This window comes from Bombina bombina, chromosome 12 (assembly GCF_027579735.1).
Source record: "Bombina bombina isolate aBomBom1 chromosome 12, aBomBom1.pri, whole genome shotgun sequence".
In the NCBI taxonomy this organism is placed as follows: Eukaryota; Metazoa; Chordata; class Amphibia; order Anura; family Bombinatoridae; genus Bombina; species Bombina bombina.
Window position 1 is genome coordinate 121,537,610 of NC_069510.1, and position 25,015 is coordinate 121,562,624.

Consider the following 25,015-nt stretch of genomic DNA (forward strand, 5'->3'; position numbering starts at 1 on the left):
TGTTAATGAAAACTTACACAGTGCAGCCAGAGCATAGTGCTGTTTGAAGAGAACAGTCTGATGTAGAGCAGCACTGCAAAGCAAAAGCGCTAATACTTCCTGCATGTATCCCTCTCTCTCTGCAGACATGCTGCATTTTCTGCAGACAGCAGCATGCTCTGCCTTGGGGATTATTTGTTCTTTAAAATACACTTGGAACCCTAATAGGGAGCACAGCAAGCGCTTACATTTGCAAGTTCACAGACATTCTCATAGTTTTTAGTAACTGAACAAACAATCTATTCTAGAGGACTGTAAAAGGTACCATATGTAGGCTCCACCCTTTACTGCACAAGCCTCAGTATCCAGCTGGCACTAGACACGCCTCTTTATAGTGCCATAAAACATGTTGAGATCTGTGCATATCCTAAAAGGGCTAATTAACCCTTTAAGGACACAGCTTTCAGTTTGCTCAATTGTTTTATGACGGAAGAATTCCGTCATATGTCCTTAAGAGGTTAAGTAAAAAAAAGTTTGAATAAAAAAATTGTTTAAAAATCACTGGCAAGTATTTTAAAATCATTTAAAAAAATAAGCAAAATTAAGTTACATAGCCACGCTGTCTGGAGTAGTCTGATCCACCCCCCTTATCAGTGTTTAGCATCAGAAACACAGGCATTGTATTTCAACTGAGTTCACAGCAGCTTATTTGCTTGTAGGCATGCTCCAGCAGATAATGAGTGTTAAAGTCTTGCATTCTACCAAATCAAAGCTGGATATAGATACAGCCATAGAATGAATTGTGTGGGTGGAGTTAGAGCTGTACAATTCATTACTTAAGAGAAAGGGTTAATGGCGAGGCTATGCAGTATAAATTTGCAGGTAAAGTAATTAAAGTACATATGATTATCTTTTTGCCTCTATCCCAACTTGTTTTATGTCCCTTTAATAGAAGTACTAACCAGAGCAGGTAACTATTTATCACAAAGACAGAAGCTTACTTTGAAATATAACAACAGCTTTTAGATAAGTGAAGAAACTGCTGGATATCACAAAACCGCCGTTGGGTACAGATTCCGCATATAACAACTTGTTAGGTCTCTGACTTATTTTGTATTAGTAAAACAATTAGAACTATTGAAACCTTCCTCCTAATGCCCTTAGGGCACATATCACGGCTATTTAACAGTGCACAAGACTAATCTATCAGCTGACTGCTATATCTTCTAAATGTAAAGAGATTTCCCCACTTTCTCTCTTCTCATACAACTATAAAAGCAACTGTCTTGTACTTCACCCAAGTCCTTTTCACCTAATGTTGAAAAACACAAAAGTGAGTAGACTGGAGGAATTACTAAGTGAACTAATAAAAATAACTAAATAATTCCCAGTATACTTAAAGTGACACAAATGTGTGTATGAAACCAGAGAGAAAGCCGTAACTGACAAATATTTTATATTATGAAGAAAACAGGGATTGTGGCTTAAAAGGACAGTCTACACTAGAATTGTTATTGTTTTACTAGATAGATAATCCCTTTATTACCCATTACCCAGTTTTGCATAGCTAACACTCACCTAGATTACAAGTTTTGTGTTCGGGTTTTAACGCTGAAAAAATGGCCATTTCAGCGTAAAAAACGCAAGCATTTTAGCCTGTAAACCAACGTCAGTCCCGCACTCAAAAAAATGACGTTTGTGCATGGGATTTCCATAGCGCTGCCATTACAAGTTTTGCAATGAGGCTAAAAAGCTTGCGTTCCAGTCTATACCGACATGATCCGTTCTGCAATCTGAGAGCAGTAGTTATGGATTTTGTGTAACAAAAATGTTTCACAAAACTCATAACTAAAGTGTTACAAAGTACACTAACACCCATAAACTTCCTACTAACCCCTAAACCAAGGCCCTCCCGCATTGCAAACACTATATTAAAGTTATTAACCCCTAATCTGCCGCTCCCAACATCGCCGCCACTAATAAAATTTATTAACCCCTATTCCGCCGCTCCCCGACATCGTCACCACTATAATAAAGTTATTAACCACTATTCGCCCACACTATAATAAAGATATTAACCCCTATTCCGCCGCTCCCCGACATCGCCGCCACTAAATAAAGTTATTAACTCCTAAACCTCTGGATTCCCACAGGGGGGTTAATAAGTTTATTTAGTGTTGGAGGCCAGAGGTTTAGGGGTTAATAACTTTATTTAGTGGCGGCAATGTCAGGGAGCGGCGGAATATGGGTTAATATCTTTATTTTATTGTGGGTGATGTTGGGGTGCGGGGCAATAGGGGTTAATAACTATTATACTGGTGGCGATATCGGGAGTGGCACATTAGGGGTTAATACATTTATTTTGGTGGCAGCAATGTCGGGAGCGGCAGATTAGGTTTTTAATAACTTTATTTAGGTGTCAGCGAAGTCAGGGGCAGCAGATTAGGGGTGTTTAGACGTGGGGTTTATGTTAGGGTGTTAGGTTTAAACGTAACTTTTTTCCCCATAGTCATCAATGGGGTTGCGTTACAGCAATCGCCATTCCGCACTTCAGGATTTTGTGCGGTATGGAGCTCATCGCCACCATATCGCACGCACAAGGCAGCTTTTCAAAAACTTGTAATGGCAGCGCTATGGAGAGTGAAATAACGCAACTTTTGTTGCGCTCGTTTCGCACCCTCTATAGCGCAAAACTTGTAATCTAGGTGACTGTTATATTAATACACTTTTTACCTCTGTGATTACCTTGTATCTAAGCCTCTTCTGACAGCCCCCTGATCACATGACTTTTTATTTATTATCTATTGATTTGCATTTTAGCCAATTAGTGCTGTGTTGTGCTAAATCTTAAATAACTCCACGGCATGAGCACAATGTTATCTATATGGCCCACATGAATTAGCAGTCTCCTGTTGTGAAAAGTGGCTTAGAAACAGGCAGACTGCTTAAATGTTATAAAGTATATTAATATAACAATGTTGGTTGTGCAAAGCTGGGGAATGGGTAGTAAAGGCGTTATCTATCTTTTAAACAATAACAATTTTGGTGTAGACTGTCCCTTTAAGCCTAATCTGCCTATGACATTTGATATGAATTACGGCAGCTCATTTGTACACCGGAATATTCCTTTAAATGTAGTGATAAGGAGAACTGACGTTTATCCCTACATACTGTGTATTACGGTCTGTTCTGGTGTTCACTATAATGTGCTTTTTTTTCTGGACTCTGTAGATCACCTCAATGAAACATATTTTATCAGTAGTTTTGCATATTAACCCATTTACTGCTCTCTCCTTTGTGTTATATATTTTTTTATTTTTTTTATTTTTAGACACATTTTTGAAAAGTGTTTCTCACACAGTAAGTTTATATCGATGCACGTGCAACAAAACTGTACTTCCTGTTATTAATAGACAAAAGATCACAGTAAGCAAGTATGGGTCCCAATGCCCTGAGGCTGAGCGTGTTATTTGTGCATTTATACACACTATGTATTTCATACAATATGTGTAATGATTGGCCCTAGCATGCTCTGTATGGTCTATGCATTTATACACTAGCCAGTGTCTCGGGCAAGACAGATGATAACATACATAAAACGTGGACAGACCTGAGCTTCAGCAGCTGCACTATAACCCGGATGTGTTCTTCAGACAGGTCCATATTGTATAGCACCAGAGACACAAGAGTGTCCTTCCACTGGGTCAAGAAGCCCACATCATTGAGCTGAATGCCTGACAGGTTTAGGGCTTTCAAGCAGATCAAAGGCTGCAACATCATCTCAACATTGATCCCTTTGGTAATGCAGCCAAGATTCAGGAAGCGCAAATGCTGGAAACCTTGGAATGTGAAGTCCCGGACCAAGACCTGGCGAGTGGGGTTCACTAGACAATCGTTCTCATCGTATCCTCCTAGATTCTCCTCCTCAAAGAATATGTTGATGCAGCCAAACAAGCTGAGAGACACCAGGGTGTTGCTGAAACGTGACAGAGTCTGCAGACTTTTAGCGGTCAACCTCTCACAGTTAGTTAAGTAGAGCTCAACGAGGTCCTGTGAGTAAGGAAGAAATGTTACTGTACACATAAAACACCCTAAAACAGACATCCTCAAACTTAGCCCTCCAAAGGTTTTGGAACTACATTTCCCATGATGCTCAGCCAACATATCAACTGGCTGAGCATCATGGGAATGTAGTTCCAAAGCCTCTGGAGGACCAAGTTTGAGTATGTCTGCCCTAAAATATACCTTAAATCTATGGCTACATTAGAGTAATCAGCATATGTAATAAGAGAATGTACATGGCAGCCAATACATTTATGACAAACCACTGTACACTGCAATGCACTAAGCCCCTTAGCTGCCAAAGAGAGTGGCTGTGAGTGGCATCCCACATTAACACTGTCCCACACACCGCCCATGTCACATCCAACATTAACACTGTCCCACACACCGCCCATGTCACATCCAACATTAACACTGTCCCACACACACCGCCCATGTCACATCCAACATTAACACTGTCCCACACACCGCCCATGTCACATCCAACATTAACACTGTCCCACACACCGCCCATGTCACATCCAACATTAACACTGTCCCACACACACCGCCCATGTCACATCCAACATTAACACTGTCCCACACACCGCCCATGTCACATCCAACATTAACACTGTCCCACACACCGCCCATGTCACATCCAACATTAACACTGTCCCACACACCGCCCATGTCACATCCAACATTAACACTGTCCCACACACACCGCCCATGTCACATCCAACATTAACACTGTCCCACACACACCGCCCATGTCACATCCAACATTAACACTGTCCCACACACCGCCCATGTCACATCTAACATTAACACTGTCCCACACACACCGCCCATGTCACATCCAACATTAACACTGTCCCACACACACCGCCCATGTCACATCCAACATTAACACTGTCCCACACACACCGCCCATGTCACATCCAACATTAACACTGTCCCACACACCGCCCATGTCACATCCAACATTAACACTGTCCCACACACACCGCCCATGTCACATCCAACATTAACACTGTCCCACACACACCGCCCATGTCACATCCAACATTAACACTGTCCCACACACCGCCCATGTCACATCCAACATTAACACTGTCCCACACACACCGCCCATGTCACATCCAACATTAACACTGTCCCACACACACCGCCCATGTCACATCCAACATTAACACTGTCCCACACACCGCCCATGTCACATCCCACATTAACACTGTCCCACACACACCGCCCATGTCACATCCAACATTAACACTGTCCCACAAACAACTCATGTCACATCCCACATATACACTGACCCAAGTACAACTCATGTCACATCCCACATTAACACTGACCCACATACAACTCATGTCACATCCCACATTAACACTGACCCACGTACAACTCATGTCACATCCCACATTTACACTGTCCCACGTACAACTCATGTCACATCCCACATTAACACTGACCCACGTACAACTCATGTCACATCCCACATTAACACTGACCCACGTACAACTCATGTCACATCCCACATTAACACTGACCCACGTACAACTCATGTCACATCCCACATTAACACTGTCCCACACTGCCCATGTCACATCCCACATTTACACTGACCCACGTACAACTCATGTCACATCCCACATTTACACTGACCCACGTACAACTCATGTCACATCCAACATTTACACTGACCCACGTACAACTCATATCACATCCCACATTAACACTGACCCACGTACAACTCATGTCACATCCCACATTAACACTGACCCACGTACAACTCATATCACATCCCACATTAACACTGACCCACGTACAACTCATGTCACATCCCACATTAACACTGACCCAATTACAACTCATATCACATCCCACATTAACACTGACCCACACTGCCCATGTCACATCCAACATTAACACTGACCCACGTACAACTCATGTCACATCCCACATTAACACTGACCCACGTACAACTCATATCACATCCCACATTAACACTGACTCACGTACAACTCATGTCACATCCCACATTAACACTGACCCACACTGCCCATGTCACATCCAACATTAACACTGACCCACGTACAACTCATGTCACATCCCACATTAACACTGACCCACGTACAACTCATGTCACATCCCACATTAACAAAGTACCAAGTACAACTCATGTCACATCCCACATTTACACTGACCCACGTACAACTCATGTCACATCCCACATTTACACTGTCCCACACACCGCCCATGTCACATCCCACATTAACACTGACCCACGTACAACTCATGTCACATCCCACATTTACACTGACCCACGTACAACTCATGTCACATCCCACATTTACACTGTCCCACACACCGCCCATGTCACATCCAACATTAACACTGACCCACATACAACTCATGTCACATCCCACATTAACACTGACCCACGTACAACTCATGTCACATCCCACATTAACACTGACCCACACTGCCCATGTCACATCCAACATTAACACTGACCCACGTACAACTCATGTCACATCCCACATTAACACTGACCCACGTACAACTCATATCACATCCCACATTAACACTGACCCACGTACAACTCATATCACATCCCACATTAACACTGACCCACGTACAACTCATGTCACATCCCACATTAATCTCTGATCTCTGATGAAGCGCATGTGCCCATGCGCGAAACGCGTAAGATAGGAGCTTACCTAGTGTCTGATGATAAGCCTGCTCCTAATAAAACTTCATTTCATCTACTTTAAAGACTCAGCATTCCTTTTTCCTCTTTTGTTAACACTGACCCACACTGCCCATGTCACATCCCACATTAACACTGACCCACATACAACTCATGTCACATCCCACATTTACACTGACCCACGTACAATTCATGTCACATCCCACATTAACAAAGTACCAAGTACAACTCATGTCACATCCAACATTAACACTGACCCACATACAACTCATGTCACATCCCACATTTACACTGACCCACATACAATTCATGTCACATCCCACATTAACAAAGTACCAAGTAAAACTCATGTCACATCCCACATTAACACTGACCCACGTACAACTCATGTCACATCCCACATTTACACTGACCCACACACCGCCCATGTCACATCCCACATTAACAAAGTACCAAGTACAACTCATGTCACATCCCACATTAACACTGACCCACGTACAACTCATGTCACATCCCACATTTACACTGACCCACGTACAACTCATGTCACATCCCACATTTACACTGTCCCACACACCGCCCATGTCACATCCCACATTAACACTGACCCACGTACAACTCATGTCACATCCCACATTTACACTGACCCACGTACAACTCATGTCACATCCCACATTTACACTGTCCCACACACCGCCCATGTCACATCCCACATTAACACTGTCCCACGTACAACTCATGTCACATCCCACATTTACACTGACCCACGTACAACTCATGTCACATCCCACATTTACACTGTCCCACACACCGCCCATGTCACATCCCACATTAACACTGACCCACGTACAACTCATGTCACATCCCACATTTACACTGTCCCACACACCGCCCATGTCACATCCCACATTAACACTGACCCACGTACAACTCATGTCACATCCCACATTTACACTGTCCCACACACCGCCCATGTCACATCCCACATTAACACTGTCCCACATACAACTCATGTCACAACCCACATCAACACTGACCCACGTACAACTAATGTCTCATCCCACATTAATACTGTCCCATGTACAACTCATGTCACAACCCACATTAACACTGTCCCACACACCGCCCATGTCACATTCCACATTAACATTGTCCCACGTACAACTCATTTCACATCCCACATTTACACTGTCCCACACACCGCCCATGTCACATCCCACATTAACACTGACCCACGTACAACTCATGTCACATCCCACATTTACACTGTCCCACACACCGCCCATGTCACATCCCACATTAACACTGTCCTACATACAACTCATGTCACAACCCACATTAACACTGACCCACGTACAACTAATGTCTCATCCCACATTAATACTGTCCCATGTACAACTCATGTCACAACCCACATTAACACTGTCCCACACATCGCCCATGTCACATTCCACATTAACATTGTCCCACGTACAACTCATGTCACATCGCACATTTACACTGACCCACGTACAACTCATGTCACATCCCACATTAACAAAGTCCCACGTACAACTCATATCACAGCCCACATTAAACTGTCCCACTCACCGCCTAGGTCACATCCCACATTATGACTGTCCCATGTACAACACGTCACATCCCACATTACCACTGTTCCACGTACAACTTATGTCACATCCCACATATACACTGACCCACGTACAACTCATGTCACATCCCACATTAACACTGACCCACGTACAACTCATGTCACATCCCACATTAACACTGATCCACGTACAACTCATGTCACATCCCACATTAACACTGACCCACGTACAACTCATGTCACATCCCACATTTACACTGTCCCACGTACAACTCATGTCACATCCCACATTAACACTGACCCACGTACAACTCATGTCACATCCCACATTAACACTGATCCACGTACAACTCATGTCACATCCCACATTAACACTGACCCAAGTACAACTCATGTCACATCCCACATTAACACTGACCCACGTACAACTCATGTCACATCCCACATTAACACTGACCCACGTACAACTCATGTCACATCCCACATTAACACTGACCCACGTACAACTCATGTCACATCCCACATTAACACTGACCCACGTACAACTCATGTCACATCCCACATTTACACTGACCCACGTACAACTCATGTCACATCCCACATTAACACTGTCCCACACTGCCCATGTCACATCCCACATTTACACTGACCCACGTACAACTCATGTCACATCCCACATTTACACTGACCCACGTACAACTCATGTCACATCCAACATTTACACTGACCCACGTACAACTCATATCACATCCCACATTAACACTGACCCACGTACAACTCATGTCACATCCCACATTAACACTGACCCACGTACAACTCATATCACATCCCACATTAACACTGACCCACACTGCCCATGTCACATCCAACATTAACACTGACCCACGTACAACTCATGTCACATCCCACATTAACACTGACCCACGTACAACTCATATCACATCCCACATTAACACTGACCCACGTACAACTCATGTCACATCCCACATTAACACTGACCCAATTACAACTCATATCACATCCCACATTAACACTGACCCACACTGCCCATGTCACATCCAACATTAACACTGACCCACGTACAACTCATGTCACATCCCACATTAACACTGACCCACGTACAACTCATATCACATCCCACATTAACACTGACCCACGTACAACTCATGTCACATCCCACATTAACACTGACCCACACTGCCCATGTCACATCCAACATTAACACTGACCCACGTACAACTCATGTCACATCCCACATTAACACTGTCCCACGTACAACTCATGTCACATCCCACATTAACACTGACCCACGTACAACTCATGTCACATCCCACATTTACACTGTCCCACGTACAACTCATGTCACATCCCACATTTACACTGACCCACGTACAACTCATGTCACATCCCACATTTACACTGTCCCACACACCGCCCATGTCACATCCAACATTAACACTGACCCACATACAACTCATGTCACATCCCACATTAACACTGACCCACGTACAACTCATGTCACATCCCACATTAACACTGACCCACACTGCCCATGTCACATCCAACATTAACACTGACCCACGTACAACTCATGTCACATCCCACATTAACACTGACCCACATACAACTCATGTCACATCCAACATTAACACTGACCCACGTACAACTCATGTCACATCCCACATTAACACTGACCCACGTACAACTCATATCACATCCCACATTAACACTGACCCACGTACAACTCATATCACATCCCACATTAACACTGACCCACGTACAACTCATGTCACATCCCACATTAATCTCTGATCTCTGATGAAGCGCATGTGCCCATGCGCGAAACGCGTAAGATAGGAGCTTACCTAGTGTCTGATGATAAGCCTGCTCCTAATAAAACTTCATTTCATCTACTTTAAGGACTCAGCATTCCTTTTTCCTCTTTTGTTAACACTGACCCACACTGCCCATGTCACATCCAACATTAACACTGACCCACATACAACTCATGTCACATCCCACATTAACACTGACCCACATACAACTCATGTCACATCCCACATTTACACTGACCCACGTACAATTCATGTCACATCCCACATTAACAAAGTACCAAGTACAACTCATGTCACATCCAACATTAACACTGACCCACATACAACTCATGTCACATCCCACATTTACACTGACCCACATACAATTCATGTCACATCCCACATTAACAAAGTACCAAGTACAACTCATGTCACATCCCACATTAACACTGACCCACGTACAACTCATGTCACATCCCACATTTACACTGACCCACGTACAACTCATGTCACATCCCACATTTACACTGTCCCACACACCGCCCATGTCACATCCCACATTAACACTGACCCACGTACAACTCATGTCACATCCCACATTTACACTGACCCACGTACAACTCATGTCACATCCCACATTTACACTGTCCCACACACCGCCCATGTCACATCCCACATTAACACTGTCCCACGTACAACTCATGTCACATCCCACATTTACACTGACCCACGTACAACTCATGTCACATCCCACATTTACACTGTCCCACACACCGCCCATGTCACATCCCACATTAACACTGACCCACGTACAACTCATGTCACATCCCACATTTACACTGTCCCACACACCGCCCATGTCACATACCACATTAAAACTGACCCACGTACAACTCATGTCACATCCCACATTTACACTGTCCCACACACCGCCCATGTCACATCCCACATTAACACTGTCCCACATACAACTCATGTCACAACCCACATTAACACTGACCCACGTACAACTAATGTCTCATCCCACATTAATACTGTCCCATGTACAACTCATGTCACAACCCACATTAACACTGTCCCACACACCGCCCATGTCACATTCCACATTAACATTGTCCCACGTACAACTCATGTCACATCGCACATTTATACTGACCCACGTACAACTCATGTCACATCCCACATTAACAAAGTCCCACGTACAACTCATATCACAGCCCACATTAAACTGTCCCACTCACCGCCTAGGTCACATCCCACATTATGACTGTCCCATGTACAACACGTCACATCCCACATTACCACTGTTCCACGTACAACTTATGTCACATCCCACACTATGACTGTCCCACGTACAACTCATGTCAATCTATGGCTACATCAGTTATCAGCATATGTAATAAGAGAATGTACATGGCAGCCAATACATTTATAACACATCACTGTACACTGCAATGCACTAAGCCCTTAGCTGCCAGAGAGAGCGGCTGTGAGTGGCACCCAGGCTCTCTGGCTACCAAGGGTTTGATAAATATCCCTTACTACCAATACAAAAACGACCTTGCTGTCAGGATACAGTTAACAGTCATGTCACGTAACCGCCCCTGTGTCACAGCTTACTTGCTTTCGGATTGCTTCCAGATCTTGATCTTGCACAATGTCCTCCCGCAGGTGAAGTCGGGTGAGCCGTGTGCTCTGTGGCTCAGAGAATAGGGTGAAGAAGCTCTCATGGGGCTCAAAGCTGCTGTCTGCATTCACCAGTTCAATGTACCTGTGATCAACAACAGGGTAAGAAGTTCTAGCAGGTTATTTTCTCTGTAACACTAAATCTATCATTAAATCTGGAGCAGAACAGATCTTGTGAACCCTTTTGCCAAGTACAAAACAAATGTACTTTTACAGCCTATACAGTACCAGATTTCATACACCTCCCACGTCTCACCAATTCACCTGATCAGCATTGTCTTATGCACCAGGTAACGTACGTGTTCACTTACTCATTCACAAGCCTGTCACAAATTTCACTTGGAAGAAAAATGTCTGGATGCAGACGAAGGGTCTCATTATCTAACAGATAGCAGAGAGTGCCCTTCAGGTTCCGGAGACAGTAGTCTGTGCAAATGGTCATCAGAGACTCTGGGCTATCACATGCCATCTTGGCGCTGGTCTACAAAGGCAGGATACGGTTTAGCAGAAAGATCTCCAAAAACAAGTTATTCTCCGAATCCCTTAACCTTCGTTGAGAATCATAGGGGCAAGTTCCCTGGAGAGGAGAAAATAAACATAAATTATTTTTAAGAAATTATTTTCTGCATTCCACTTTCTAATCATGTCCCACGTACAACTCATGTCAAAGCCCACTTTAACACTGTCCCACGTACAACTCATGTCACAGTCCACATTAACACTGTCCCACGTACAACTCACGTCACAGCCCACATTAACACTGTCCCCCATACAACCCATATCCCACTTACAACTCATTTACACTGTCCCACACACTGCCCATGTCACATCCCACATCTACACTGTCCAACGTCCAACTCACGTCACAGCCCACATTAACACTGTCCCATGTACAACTCACGTCACAGCCCACATTAACACTGTCCCATGTACAACTCACGTCACAGCCCACATTAACACTGTCCCATGTACAACTCACGTCACATCCCACATTAACACTGTCCCATGTACAACTCACGTCACAGCCCACATTAACACTGTCCCATGTACAACTCACGTCACAGCCCACATTAACACTGTCCCATGTACAACTCATGTCACAGCCCACATTAACACTGTCCCATGTACAACTCACGTCACATCCCACATTAACACTGTCCCATGTACAACTCACGTCACATCCCACATTAACACTGTCCCATGTACAACTCACGTCACATCCCACATTAACACTGTCCCATGTACAACTCACGTCACATCCCACATTAACACTGTCCCATGTACAACTCACGTCACAGCCCACATTAACACTGTCCCATGTACAACTCACGTCACAGCCCACATTAACACTGTCCCATGTACAACTCATGTCACAGCCCACATTAACACTGTCCCATGTACAACTCACGTCACATCCCACATTAACACTGTCCCATGTACAACTCACGTCACATCCCACATTAACACTGTCCCATGTACAACTCACGTCACAGCCCACATTAACACTGTCCCATGTACAACTCTCGTCACATCCCACATTAACACTGTCCCATGTACAACTCACGTCACAGCCCACATTAACACTGTCCCACGTACAACTCACGTCACAGCCCACATTAACACTGTCCCATGTACAACTCACGTCACAGCCCACATTAACACTGTCCCATGTACAACTCACGTCACATCCCACATACAACTCATTTACACTGTCCCACACACACCGCCCATGTCACATCCCACTTCTACACTGTCCCACACCGCCAATGTCACATCCCACATTTACATGTCCTATACACTGCCCGTGTCACACCCCACATTAACACTTTCCCACGTACAACTCATGTCACATCGCACATTAACACTGACCCACGTAAGACTCATGTCACAGTCCACATTAAGACTGTCCCAGGTACAACTCATGTCACGGCCCACATTTACACTGTTCCACATACAACACATGTCACAGTCCACATTTACACTGTTCCACATACAACTCATGTCACAGCCCACATTAACACTGTCCCACGTCCCAGTACTAGGTGCTTAGGTAACACTGTCCCACGTACAAATCATGTCAAATCCCATATTAACACTGTCCCACGTACAACTCATGTCACAGCCTACATTAACACTGTCTAACAAACAACTTATGTCACATCCCACATTAACACTGTTCCACGTACAACTCATTTCACAGCACACATTAACAATGTCCCACGTATACAACGTATGTCACAGCCCACATTAACACTGTCCCACGTATACAACATTAACACACCGCCCATGTAACAGACCACATTAACACTCTTCCACACACCGCCGTGTCACAGACCACATTAAAACGCTGTCCCACGCACACTAATTGCCACAACCCCCATTAAAACTCTGTCCCACGCACACTGTCACAACCCACATTAACACTGTCCCACGCCCACAAAGTGTCACAGCCCAAATTAACACTCTTTCCCACGCTCACTGTCACAGCCCACATTAAGGGCTCGATAATATAATCATTGAAAGCTCAAACCTACTTTTTCTCCTTGAATCTCGCAGGGCTGCCCCAGTGCAATGATCGTAAAAAAGGGGCAGTCCCTGTGAGTGGCGAGATGGCTCCTAATAAAAGTAATGAAGCGCGCTGGTTAGGGACACTTCGCTCCTTAGTGCGAAGTTAGCAGGGAGCAGGGGGAGCACTTTAAAATTAAAATCCTGCAGCCAATATAACTCACATTATGCTGCTTTCTGCATAGAGCATCTTACATTCGCCTATATTTTAGTATGCATTAGTTTTTCTATTGGGGTAATAAGTGTTCGTATTGTTTTAAGAAAAGCTCGCCACCTTTTAGTTGGCGAGAAAAAAACTGTGAGATTTGCAGTGCGAAAATCTTTATAGAATTGCTGGGATTAGTGAGACATTTTCATATAAGCTCATGGAACGCCCATGTCCAGCCGATTTTACGAAAAAAAACAACAATTACGCTTTGCATTTTGTATTTATAAGTTCAAATTTCTGTGTGATTTTTGCACATCCAGTGTACTACAATTACCATTTACGCTATACATATTTAATTTGATTTATTCCTGTGTAAATTACAAATTTAACTTTTTTGTTAACATACGATTTTTGGTGAAGAATTTTGTTACGATTTTTAATGCACCTTAACAATACAATTTTTCTCTGCAAATTTTTGTGTGAATGGTTCAAAGATTTGTTTTGTATAATGTTTAAAATACGAATTTTGTTGTGCACATTTCATATGAAAATGCAGTATACGCCCCTTAGCGAGACACCCTGTTTTCAGGGTAAAAAGTGGCTTTAGATCATTCCACCAAGGAAATAGCATTCTTTAATAATCTTGCCAGCTCAGAGAGCTTTCAATCATTGAGCCCTAAGTGTCACAGCCCACATTAACACTCTGTCCCACGCACACTAAGTGTCAAGGCAGACATTAACACTCTGTCCCATGCTTACTTAGTGTCACAGCCCACATAAACACTCTGCCCCACGCACACTAAGTGTTACAGCCTACATTAACACTCTGTCCCACGCACACTAAGTGTTACAGCCCACATTAATACTCTGTCCCACGCACACTAAGTGTCACAGCACACATTAACACTCTGTCCCACGCACACTAAGTGTCACAGCCTACATTAACACTCTGTCCCACGCACACTAAGTGTCACAGCACACATTAACACTCTGTCCCACGCACACTAAGTGTCACAGCCTACATAAACACTCTGCCCCACGCACACTAAGTGTCACAGCACACATTAACACTCTGTCCCACGCACACTAAGTGTCACAGCACACATTAACACTCTGTCCCACGCACACTAAGTGTCACAGCACACATTAACACTCTGTCCCACGCACACTAAGTGTCACAGCCTACATAAACACTCTGCCCCACGCACACTAAGTGTTACAGCCTACATAAACACTCTGCCCCACGCACACTAAGTGTTACAGCCTACATTAACACTCTGTCCCACGCACACTAAGTGTCACAGCACACATTAACACTCTGTCCCACGCACACTAAGTGTCACAGCCTACATAAACACTCTGCCCCACGCACACTAAGTGTCACAGCCCACATTAACACTCTGTCCCACGCACACTAAGTGTCACAGCACACATTAACACTCTGTCCCACGCACACTAAGTGTTACAGCCCACATAAACACTCTGCCCCACGCACACTAAGTGTCACAGCCTACATTAACACTCTGTCCCACGCACACTAAGTGTTACAGCCCACATTAACACTCTGTCCCACGCACACTAAGTGTCACAGCCTACATAAACACTCTGCCCCACGCACACTAAGTGTTACAGCCTACATAAACACTCTGCCCCACGCACACTAAGTGTTACAGCCCACATTAACACTCTGTCCCACGCACACTAAGTGTCACAGCACACATAAACACTCTGCCCCACGCACACTAAGTGTTACAGCCTACATAAACACTCTGTCCCACGCACACTAAGTGTCACAGCACACATAAACACTCTGCCCCACGCACACTAAGTGTTACAGCCCACATTAACACTCTGTCCCACGCACACTAAGTGTCACAGCCCACATTAACACTCTGTCCCACGCACACTAAGTGTCACAGCCTACATAAACACTCTGCCCCACGCACACTAAGTGTTACAGCCCACATTAACACTCTGTCCCACGCACACTAAGTGTCACAGCCCACATAAACACTCTGCCCCACGCACACTAAGTGTCACAGCCCACATTAACACTCTGTCCCACGCACACTAAGTGTCACAGCCTACATAAACACTCTGCCCCACGCACACTAAGTGTCACAGCCCACATTAACACTCTGTCCCACGCACACTAAGTGTCACAGCCTACATTAACACTCTGTCCCACGCACACTAAGTGTCACAGCACACATTAACACTCTGTCCCACGCACACTAAGTGTCACAGCCTACATAAACACTCTGCCCCACGCACACTAAGTGTCACAGCCCACATTAACATTCTTTCCCACGCACACTGTCACAGCCCACATAACACTTGCCCCACGCACACTAAGTGTCACAGCCCACATTAACACTCTTTCCCACGCACACTAAGTGTCACAGCCTACATTAACACTCTGTCCCACGCACACTAAGTGTCACAGCCCACATTAACACTCTTTCCCACGCACACTAAGTGTCACAGCCTACATTAACACTCTGTCCCACACACACTTAGTGTCACAGCCCATATTACCATTCTTTCCCACGCACACTGTCACAGCCCACATTAACACTCTGTCCCACGCACACTAAAAGTGTCACAGCCCACATTAACACTCTTTCCCACGCACACTAAGTGTCACAGCCTACATTAACACTCTGTCCCACGCACACTAAGTGTCACAGCCCACATTAACACTCTTTCCCACGCACACTAAGTGTCACAGCCTACATTAACACTCTGTCCCACACACACTTAGTGTCACAGCCCATATTACCATTCTTTCCCACGCACACTGTCACAGCCCACATTAACACTCTGTCCCACGCACACTAAAAGTGTCACAGCCCACATTAACACTCTTTCCCACGCACACTAAGTGTCACAGCACATGTTGATACGCTACATCCTGACCATCCCTGTGTCACACCAGCAGTTGCTTCTTCTATCCCCGCAAATCCCCCTGTCTAAGCCCACGGCTGACACTGTACCCCGGGCGTTCGGTGCATCACAGACCACGGTTAATACAGTAAAAGGACCGTGTCCCCCCAAAGGTCACTGAGCACTTCACGCTCCGCAGATTTATCCCGCACCCTCTAAAGTTCATTACACTGTTAGGGCCCGGGCCTCATTCACAGCTGTTCCTCCTCCTTGCAAAGCATCCTGCAGGCTCCGCTGTCAACAAATTCCGCCGTCACTTCCGTTACATCACCATAGCAACCGCATCGCTTCTGTCCGTTTCCCTATCCTTCCGGAAATTGGCACCGTGCACCATAGTTCCGTGTCTTCTGGTAATACCATAAATACTAGTTATACATAACCTGTGTGCCCATCATATCTAGACTATAATACCAGTTATACATAACCTGTGTGCCCATCATATTACTAGACTATAATACCAGTTATATACATAACATGTGTGCCCATCATATTACTAGACTATAATACCAGTTATATACATAACATGTGTGCCCATCATATTACTAGACTATAATACCAGTTATATACATAACATGTGTGCCCATCATATTACTAGACTATAATACCAGTTATATACATAACATGTGTGCCCATCATATTACTAGACTATAATACCAGTTATATACATAACATGTGTGCCCATCATATCACTAGACTATAATACCAGTTATACATAACACAGACATCCCAACTCTCCCTGAAATTCAGGGAGTCTCCCTGATTGTAATAGCAGCTCCCTGATGCCAGCAAAGGGAATGTAATCTCACTGAAACTACAAGTAACATCTTCCAATGTGGCCCAAATCCGCAAATGTGTTTCTTTATGGAATGCCTTTAGTTGTTGGGATGTTATAGAACCCTCAAAGCATGCACCAGTAACCAAAAAGCCCCCACTGATTTTAATAAAATAAACACACAAATACTACCATATTTACTGCACGTAATTAAACTTCGTATTCTAAAATATTTAAGCATTCAACAAGCGTACGATCACTGGAAAATAGGTTTGTTGTATGTGGTTGTGCAATAAAGCTACCTTTTTCTTAATGTGACTTCAGTGGGAAGCTACTTTAATGATAAGTCTATATCTTATTTAGGGTTTCAAGGTGTCCAATATATAACTGGGGGGAAAGGGGGGTGGTGGCGCAGTAGCGGGTGAAGCCTCCTCCCTGAAATGAGTTTTTGCAGGTTGAGATGTCTGCATAACATGTGTGCCCATCATATCACTGGACTATAATACCAGTTATATATACATAACCTGTGTGCCCATCATATTACTAGACTATAATACCAGTTATACATAACCCTGTGTGTCCATCATATCACTAGACTATAATACCAGTTATACATAACATGTGTGCCCATCATATCACTGGACTATAATACCAGTTATACATAACACTGTGTGCCATCATATCCAGTTATACATAACACTGTGTGCCATCATATAACAAGACTATAATACTAGTTATACATAACATGTGTGCAGTGTGCCCATCATATCACTAGACTATAATACCAGTTATACATAACCTATGTGCCCATCACATCACTAGACTATACCAATTATACATACCCCTGTGTACCCATTATATCACTAGACTATAGTATAATACCAGTTATATAGTGCCCTCCACTAATATTTGCAACCTTGGTAAATATGAGCAAAGAAGGCTTCGAAATGTTGTCTTTATTATTTAACCTTCTCTCATGGATATCAAAAAATTGAAAACACAACACAAGTTTATCCAAAACAAAAATCTTTGTAAAATATATGTGTGGCACAATTATTGTCCCCCTTTTAGTCAATACTTTGTGCTACCTCCCTTTGCCAAGATAACAGCTCTGAGTCTTCTCCTATAATGCCTGAGGTTGGAAAATACATGGCAAGGGATCTGAGCCCATTCCTCCATACATAATTTCTCCAGATACTTTAAATTTCAAGGTTGACGCTGATGGACTCTTCTCTTTAGTTTACCCACAGGTTTTCTCTGGGGTTCAAGTCAGGGGACTGGGATAGCCATGGCAGAACCTTGACTTTGTAGTCAGTAAACCATTTTTGTGTTTCCAAAGGGACTTAATAAAGATTTTGAGTTGTATCATTTTTTTGTAACCCACATCCTTATATGGAAATATATATATTTTTTATGTAGTTTTTTATATTTCTTTGTATCTTTTTATATCTGTTTAAACATTAACATACACATAGTTACTTAAAAAAAAAAAATAATTTTTTGCTTACCTGATAAATTATTTTCTTTCCTGGCATGGAGTATCCACAAATTCATTCAATTAGTAGTGGGAATTCAACTCCTGGCCACCAGATGGAGGCAAAGAACATCCCAGCAAAGCTTCAAGTATCCTCCCACTTCCCACAATCCCTAGTCATTCAGCCGAGGAATCATGGAAAGAGAAGAAGACACAAAGGGTATAAAGGTGCTTGAGGTTTAGAAAATGACAAAAAGCCATCTTAAAATAAGGGCGGGTCGTGGACTCTCCATGCCAGGAAAGAAAATAATTTATCAGGTAAGTATACATTATGTTTTTTTCCACAAATCCATTCAATTAGTAGTGGGAACCAATACCAAAACTAGAGACGAAAGCTCCGAAACTCTATGAGCAGAGAAAATTGCCAACAGAAACAAAAAAACTTTTAGGACAATAACTTTATATCAACAGAATGCATAGGCTCAAATGGAGCCTGCTGCAGAACTTTGAGAACTAGATTAAGACTCCAAGGAGGAGCATTTGACCTAAACACAGGCCTGATTCTATCCAAAGCCTGGACAAAAGATTGAACATCTGGCAAAATTGCCAGATGCTTCTGCAGAAGAATCGACAGCCGAAATCTGACCCTTTAGGAAACTTACTGATAAACCCTTCTCCAGGACCTCCTGAAGAAAGGACAGAATACAGGGAATTCTCACCTGACCCCTAGATCTGCACCAATGAAGGTATTTACGCCATACCTTATAATAAATCTTGCAGGTAACAGGCTTATGAGCCTGAATCCTAGTCCCAATAACCTTCACAGAAAAACTTTGTCTGAACAAGACTAAGCATTCAATCTCCAAGCAGTCAGCTTCAAAGAGACTAATTTCGGATGGAGGAAGGGACCCTAAAGTAGAAGACCCTTCTTCAGAGGCAATTTCCACTGGGGGAATTATGACATCTTCACTAGGTCCGCAAACCAAGTTCTGCAAGGTCACGCTGGAGCTATTAGAATCACTGAAGCCTGCTCCTGTTTGATATGAGCTATCACCCGAGGAAGGAGGGCAACCGGAGGAAACAGATAAATTAGACCGAAATCCCATGGCACTCCCAGGGCGTCTACCAGAGCTGTGTATTTTGGAAGCTTGGTGTTTAGACAAAATTACATTAGATCCAGCCCCGGAACTCCCCATTTGAGGGTTAACATCGAGAAAACTTCCAGATGGAGAGCCCATTCCCCTGGATGAAACGTCTGCCTGGTCAGATAATCCGCTTCCCAGTTGTCCACCCCTGGGATATGAATGGCAGAGAGATGACAATTGTGAGACTGCCTACTGAAGAATGCAAGTCACCTCCTTCATAGCTTATAAGATCCGTTCCTCGTGGTTGATATACGCCACCAAAGTGATGTTGTCTGATTGAAATCTGATAAACCAGACTAGTTATGGATGAGAGGGCGGACAGCGCCTAAGACTAAATACCGGCTACACTATTAGGAAGACCCCCTATTAGGTCTAGGAGTAATAGCAGTGGAGAATAAATAGGAGCGCCTAGGGCTTAGGTATAATCAGGAATCACACTGTGATTAAAAATGTATTAATTTATTACACTATCTCAATATAACAAAAATATTAAAATATTATAATATTAAAAAATGAGTGCGACCATTGATTTGTACAAGTAATTTGGACCCTTGTTAGAGGATCTTAGCTAAACTGGATCAATTTCTCTTCTGGTTGTAACAGATATAGAAATTAGAACAAGTAGTGTGCTTGATTGCAATAAGACATTAAAACAATACTGTGCTTAATCACAATAATAAATTAACTTAACTTAATTTACACAACATATGGTACATATAATTGTGACAAATAGTGGAATCAGTGATTAAAAAGCTAGGGTGAAAAAATGTGGTCCAAAAAATATAGTGCCAAACAGAAACGTGGTGAAAAATCCACAGAAAAAAAAAATTCACAAGAAAAAATTCAATTATTTAAAATCGAAAGATCAAAAAATCAAAAGATGATAAAAAATGAAAATAATGAAAAAATAAAGGACAAAACCGGTTTGTCAAAAAAGTGAATGACAAATATGTGCTTAAAATGTTAAGTGATAAATTATGTCACAATGGTGATAGTGATTCTTATTCAGGTCTACAATCAACCATAATACAGACTCCTAATATAAAATACTCATATAATATGCAATGATGTTGACCCAATAAGCAAATAAAAAAACAATATAGTAACAGTATTTCCGTTACCAATATAAGGCTAAACGCATTGCAATATTGCTGATAAAAACTTACAAATATGTCAATGAATTATTAAAAAATGCAAAATATTAAATATTAAAAAATTAGAATACAGATTCTATAGAATGTCCAAATGATTAGTCCAATTGGATATAATCCAAACTGTGGAAAACTGTCAGAGGGGAATAAAAACAATATCCTTAGAGGCTGTCCTGATCCAGAATCCTAGTCTTTACAACATGGACCTGAAAACAAAAAGGACCTGAAAACAAAAACAGAAAAAATCCTCACATAAAGAGCCTATAGGAAGAAGTCTAATGGTAATCAAACACACCCTAAAAGTGTAAAGACTAGGATTCTGGATCAGGACAGCCTCTAAGGATATTGTTTTTATTCCCCTCTGACAGTTTTCCACAGTTTGGATTATATCCAATTGGAAAAATCATTTGGACATTCTATAGAATCTGTATTCTAATTTTTTAATATTTAATATTTTGCATTTTTTAATAATTCATTGACATATTTGTAAGTTTTTATCAGCAATATTGCAATTCGTTTAGCTTTATATTGGTAACGGAAATACCGTTACTATATTGTTTTTTTTATTTGCTTATTGGGTCAACATCATTGCATATTATATGAGTATTTTATATTAGGAGTCTGTATTATGGTTGATTGTAGACCTGAATAAGAATCACTATCACCATTGTGACATAATTTATCACTTAACATTTTAAGCACATATTTGTCATTCACTTTTTTGACGAACCGGTTTTGTCCTTTATTTTTTCATTATATTCATTTTTTATCATCTTTTGATTTTTTGATCTTTCGATTTTAAATAATTGAATTTTTTCTTGTGAATTTTTTTTTTTTCTGTGGATTTTTCACCACGTTTCTGTTTGGCACTATATTTTTTGGACCACATTTTTTCACCCTAGCTTTTTAATCACTGATTCCACTATTTGTCACAATTATATGTACCATATGTTGTGTAAATTAAGTTAAGTTAATTTATTATTGTGATTAAGCACAGTATTGTTTTAATGTCTTATTGCAATCAAGCACACTACTTGTTCTAATTTCTATATCTGTTACAACCAGAAGAGAAATTGATCCAGTTTAGCTAAGATCCTCTAACAAGGGTCCAAATTACTTGTACAAATCAATGGTCGCACTCATTTTTTAATATTATAATATTTTAATATTTTTGTTATATTGAGATAGTGTAATAAATTAATACATTTTTAATCACAGTGTGATTCCTGATTATACCTAAGCCCTAGGCGCTCCTATTTATTCTCCACTGATAAACCAGACTAAACTTAGTTGAGGTCAAGCTGTTAAAGCATTGAGAATTGCTCTCAATTGTAGGATATTTATAGGGAGGGCAGACTCCTCCTGAGTCCAAAGTCCCTGAGCTCTTATAGACCCCCAAACTGCTCCCCAGCCTAACAGGCTGGCATCCGTGGTCACAATCTCCCAAGAAGAAGGAAACAAGTGCCCTAAGACAAATGGTCTTGGGAGATCCACCACAACAGAGAAATCCTTGTCTGAGAGTCTAAAACTATCCTTTGAGAGAGATCCGAGTGGTCTCCGTTCTATTGACTGAGCATACATAACTGTAGAGGTCTCAGATGGAAGCGAGCAAACAGAATAATGTCCATGGATGCCACCATGAGGACAATTACTTCAATGCACACTGCCACTGATGGACGAACAGTGGACTGAAGAGAATGACAGGCCTCCGGAAGCTTGAATTTTCTGACCTCCGTCAAAAAATCTTCATAGATACTGAGTCTATGATTGCACCAAGGAACTCTTCCCTAGATTCATCTTCCACCCGTGAGAGTGGAGAATGGCTAACAGAGAATCTGTATGGGATCTTGCTAACTGAAAATATGGCGCCTGAACCAAGATATCGTCCAGGTAAGGAGCCACCGCAATCCCTAGAGATCTAGCCACAGCCAAAAGAGCCCCTTGAACCTTCGTAAAGATTTAAGGAGCAGTGGCGAGGCTGAAAGGAAGGGCTACAAATTAGAAATGTTGATCCAAAAAAATCGAACCTCAGGAACTTGAAATGTTACCTGTGGATAGGCACATGAAGATACGCCTCCTTCAGATCTATGGTGGTCATAAATTGACCGTCCTGAACTATAGGGAGAATAGAACGAATAGTCTCCATTTTGAAGGACGGAACCTTGAGAAACTTGTTGAGAGACTTGAGGTCTAGAATGGGTTGATAAGTTCCCTCCTCTTTGGGAACCACAAAAAGATTTAAAAAAAATCCCTGACCCTGTTCTGCTAGAGAAACTGAAGACTCGCCAGAAACACGGGCCCACAAGCTCCGTTTGGAACATGATAAATGGGCCCCTAAATGTATTAACCCCTAAACCTAAGTCTAACCCTAACCCTAACACCCCCTAACTTAAATATAATTTAAATAAATCTAAATAAAAATTAATATTATCACCTAAATAATTCCTATTTAAAACTAAATACTTACCTGTAAAATAAACCCTAAGCTAGCTACAATATAACTAATACATACATTGTAGCTAGCTTAGGGTTTATTTTTATTTTACAGGTAAGTTTGTATTTATTTTAACTAGGTAGAATAGTTACTAAATAGTTATTAACTATTTAATAACTACCTAACTAAAATAAATACAAAAGTACCTGTAAATTAAAACCTAACCTAAATTACACTAACACCTAACACTACACTACAATTAAATAAATGACCTAAATTAAATACAATTAAATAAATTAAATACAAATAGCTAAAGTGCAAAAAAACAAAACATTAAATTATACAAAATAAAAAAAACAAAGTACAGATCTTTAAACTAATTACACCTAATCTAATAGCCCTATCAAATTAAAAAAAGCCCCCCCCAAAAAAATAAAAAAACCCTAGCCTAAACTAAACTAAACTATCAATAGCCCTTAAAAGGGCATTTTGCGGGGCATTGCCCCAAAGTAATAAGCTCTTTTACCTGTAAAAAAAAATACAAACA

At 42.1% G+C, this 25,015-nt stretch overlaps 1 protein-coding gene across 3 annotated transcripts in view; it reads right to left on the reverse strand.

Moving 5' to 3' along the window:
* Nucleotides 1–17,732, reverse strand: part of ZER1 (zyg-11 related cell cycle regulator) — a 112,928-nt gene extending 95,196 nt beyond the window's left edge. Inside the window, exons 1-4 of one of the 3 annotated variants that reach the window (XM_053695733.1) lie at nucleotides 17,662–17,732; nucleotides 12,145–12,410; nucleotides 11,768–11,918; nucleotides 3,590–4,029 (exon numbers count right to left, since the gene is read on the reverse strand). In XM_053695733.1, coding sequence (XP_053551708.1) covers nucleotides 3,590–4,029; nucleotides 11,768–11,918; nucleotides 12,145–12,302 — 749 coding nt within the window. In that variant the 5' untranslated portion in view covers nucleotides 12,303–12,410; nucleotides 17,662–17,732. Of the gene's footprint in view, nucleotides 1–3,589; nucleotides 4,030–11,767; nucleotides 11,919–12,144; nucleotides 12,411–17,542 lie in introns of all 3 variants that reach the window. The other 2 variants (XM_053695735.1, XM_053695734.1) reach the window with 2 other exon arrangements.
* Between the last annotated feature and the right edge of the window lie 7,283 nt (nucleotides 17,733–25,015).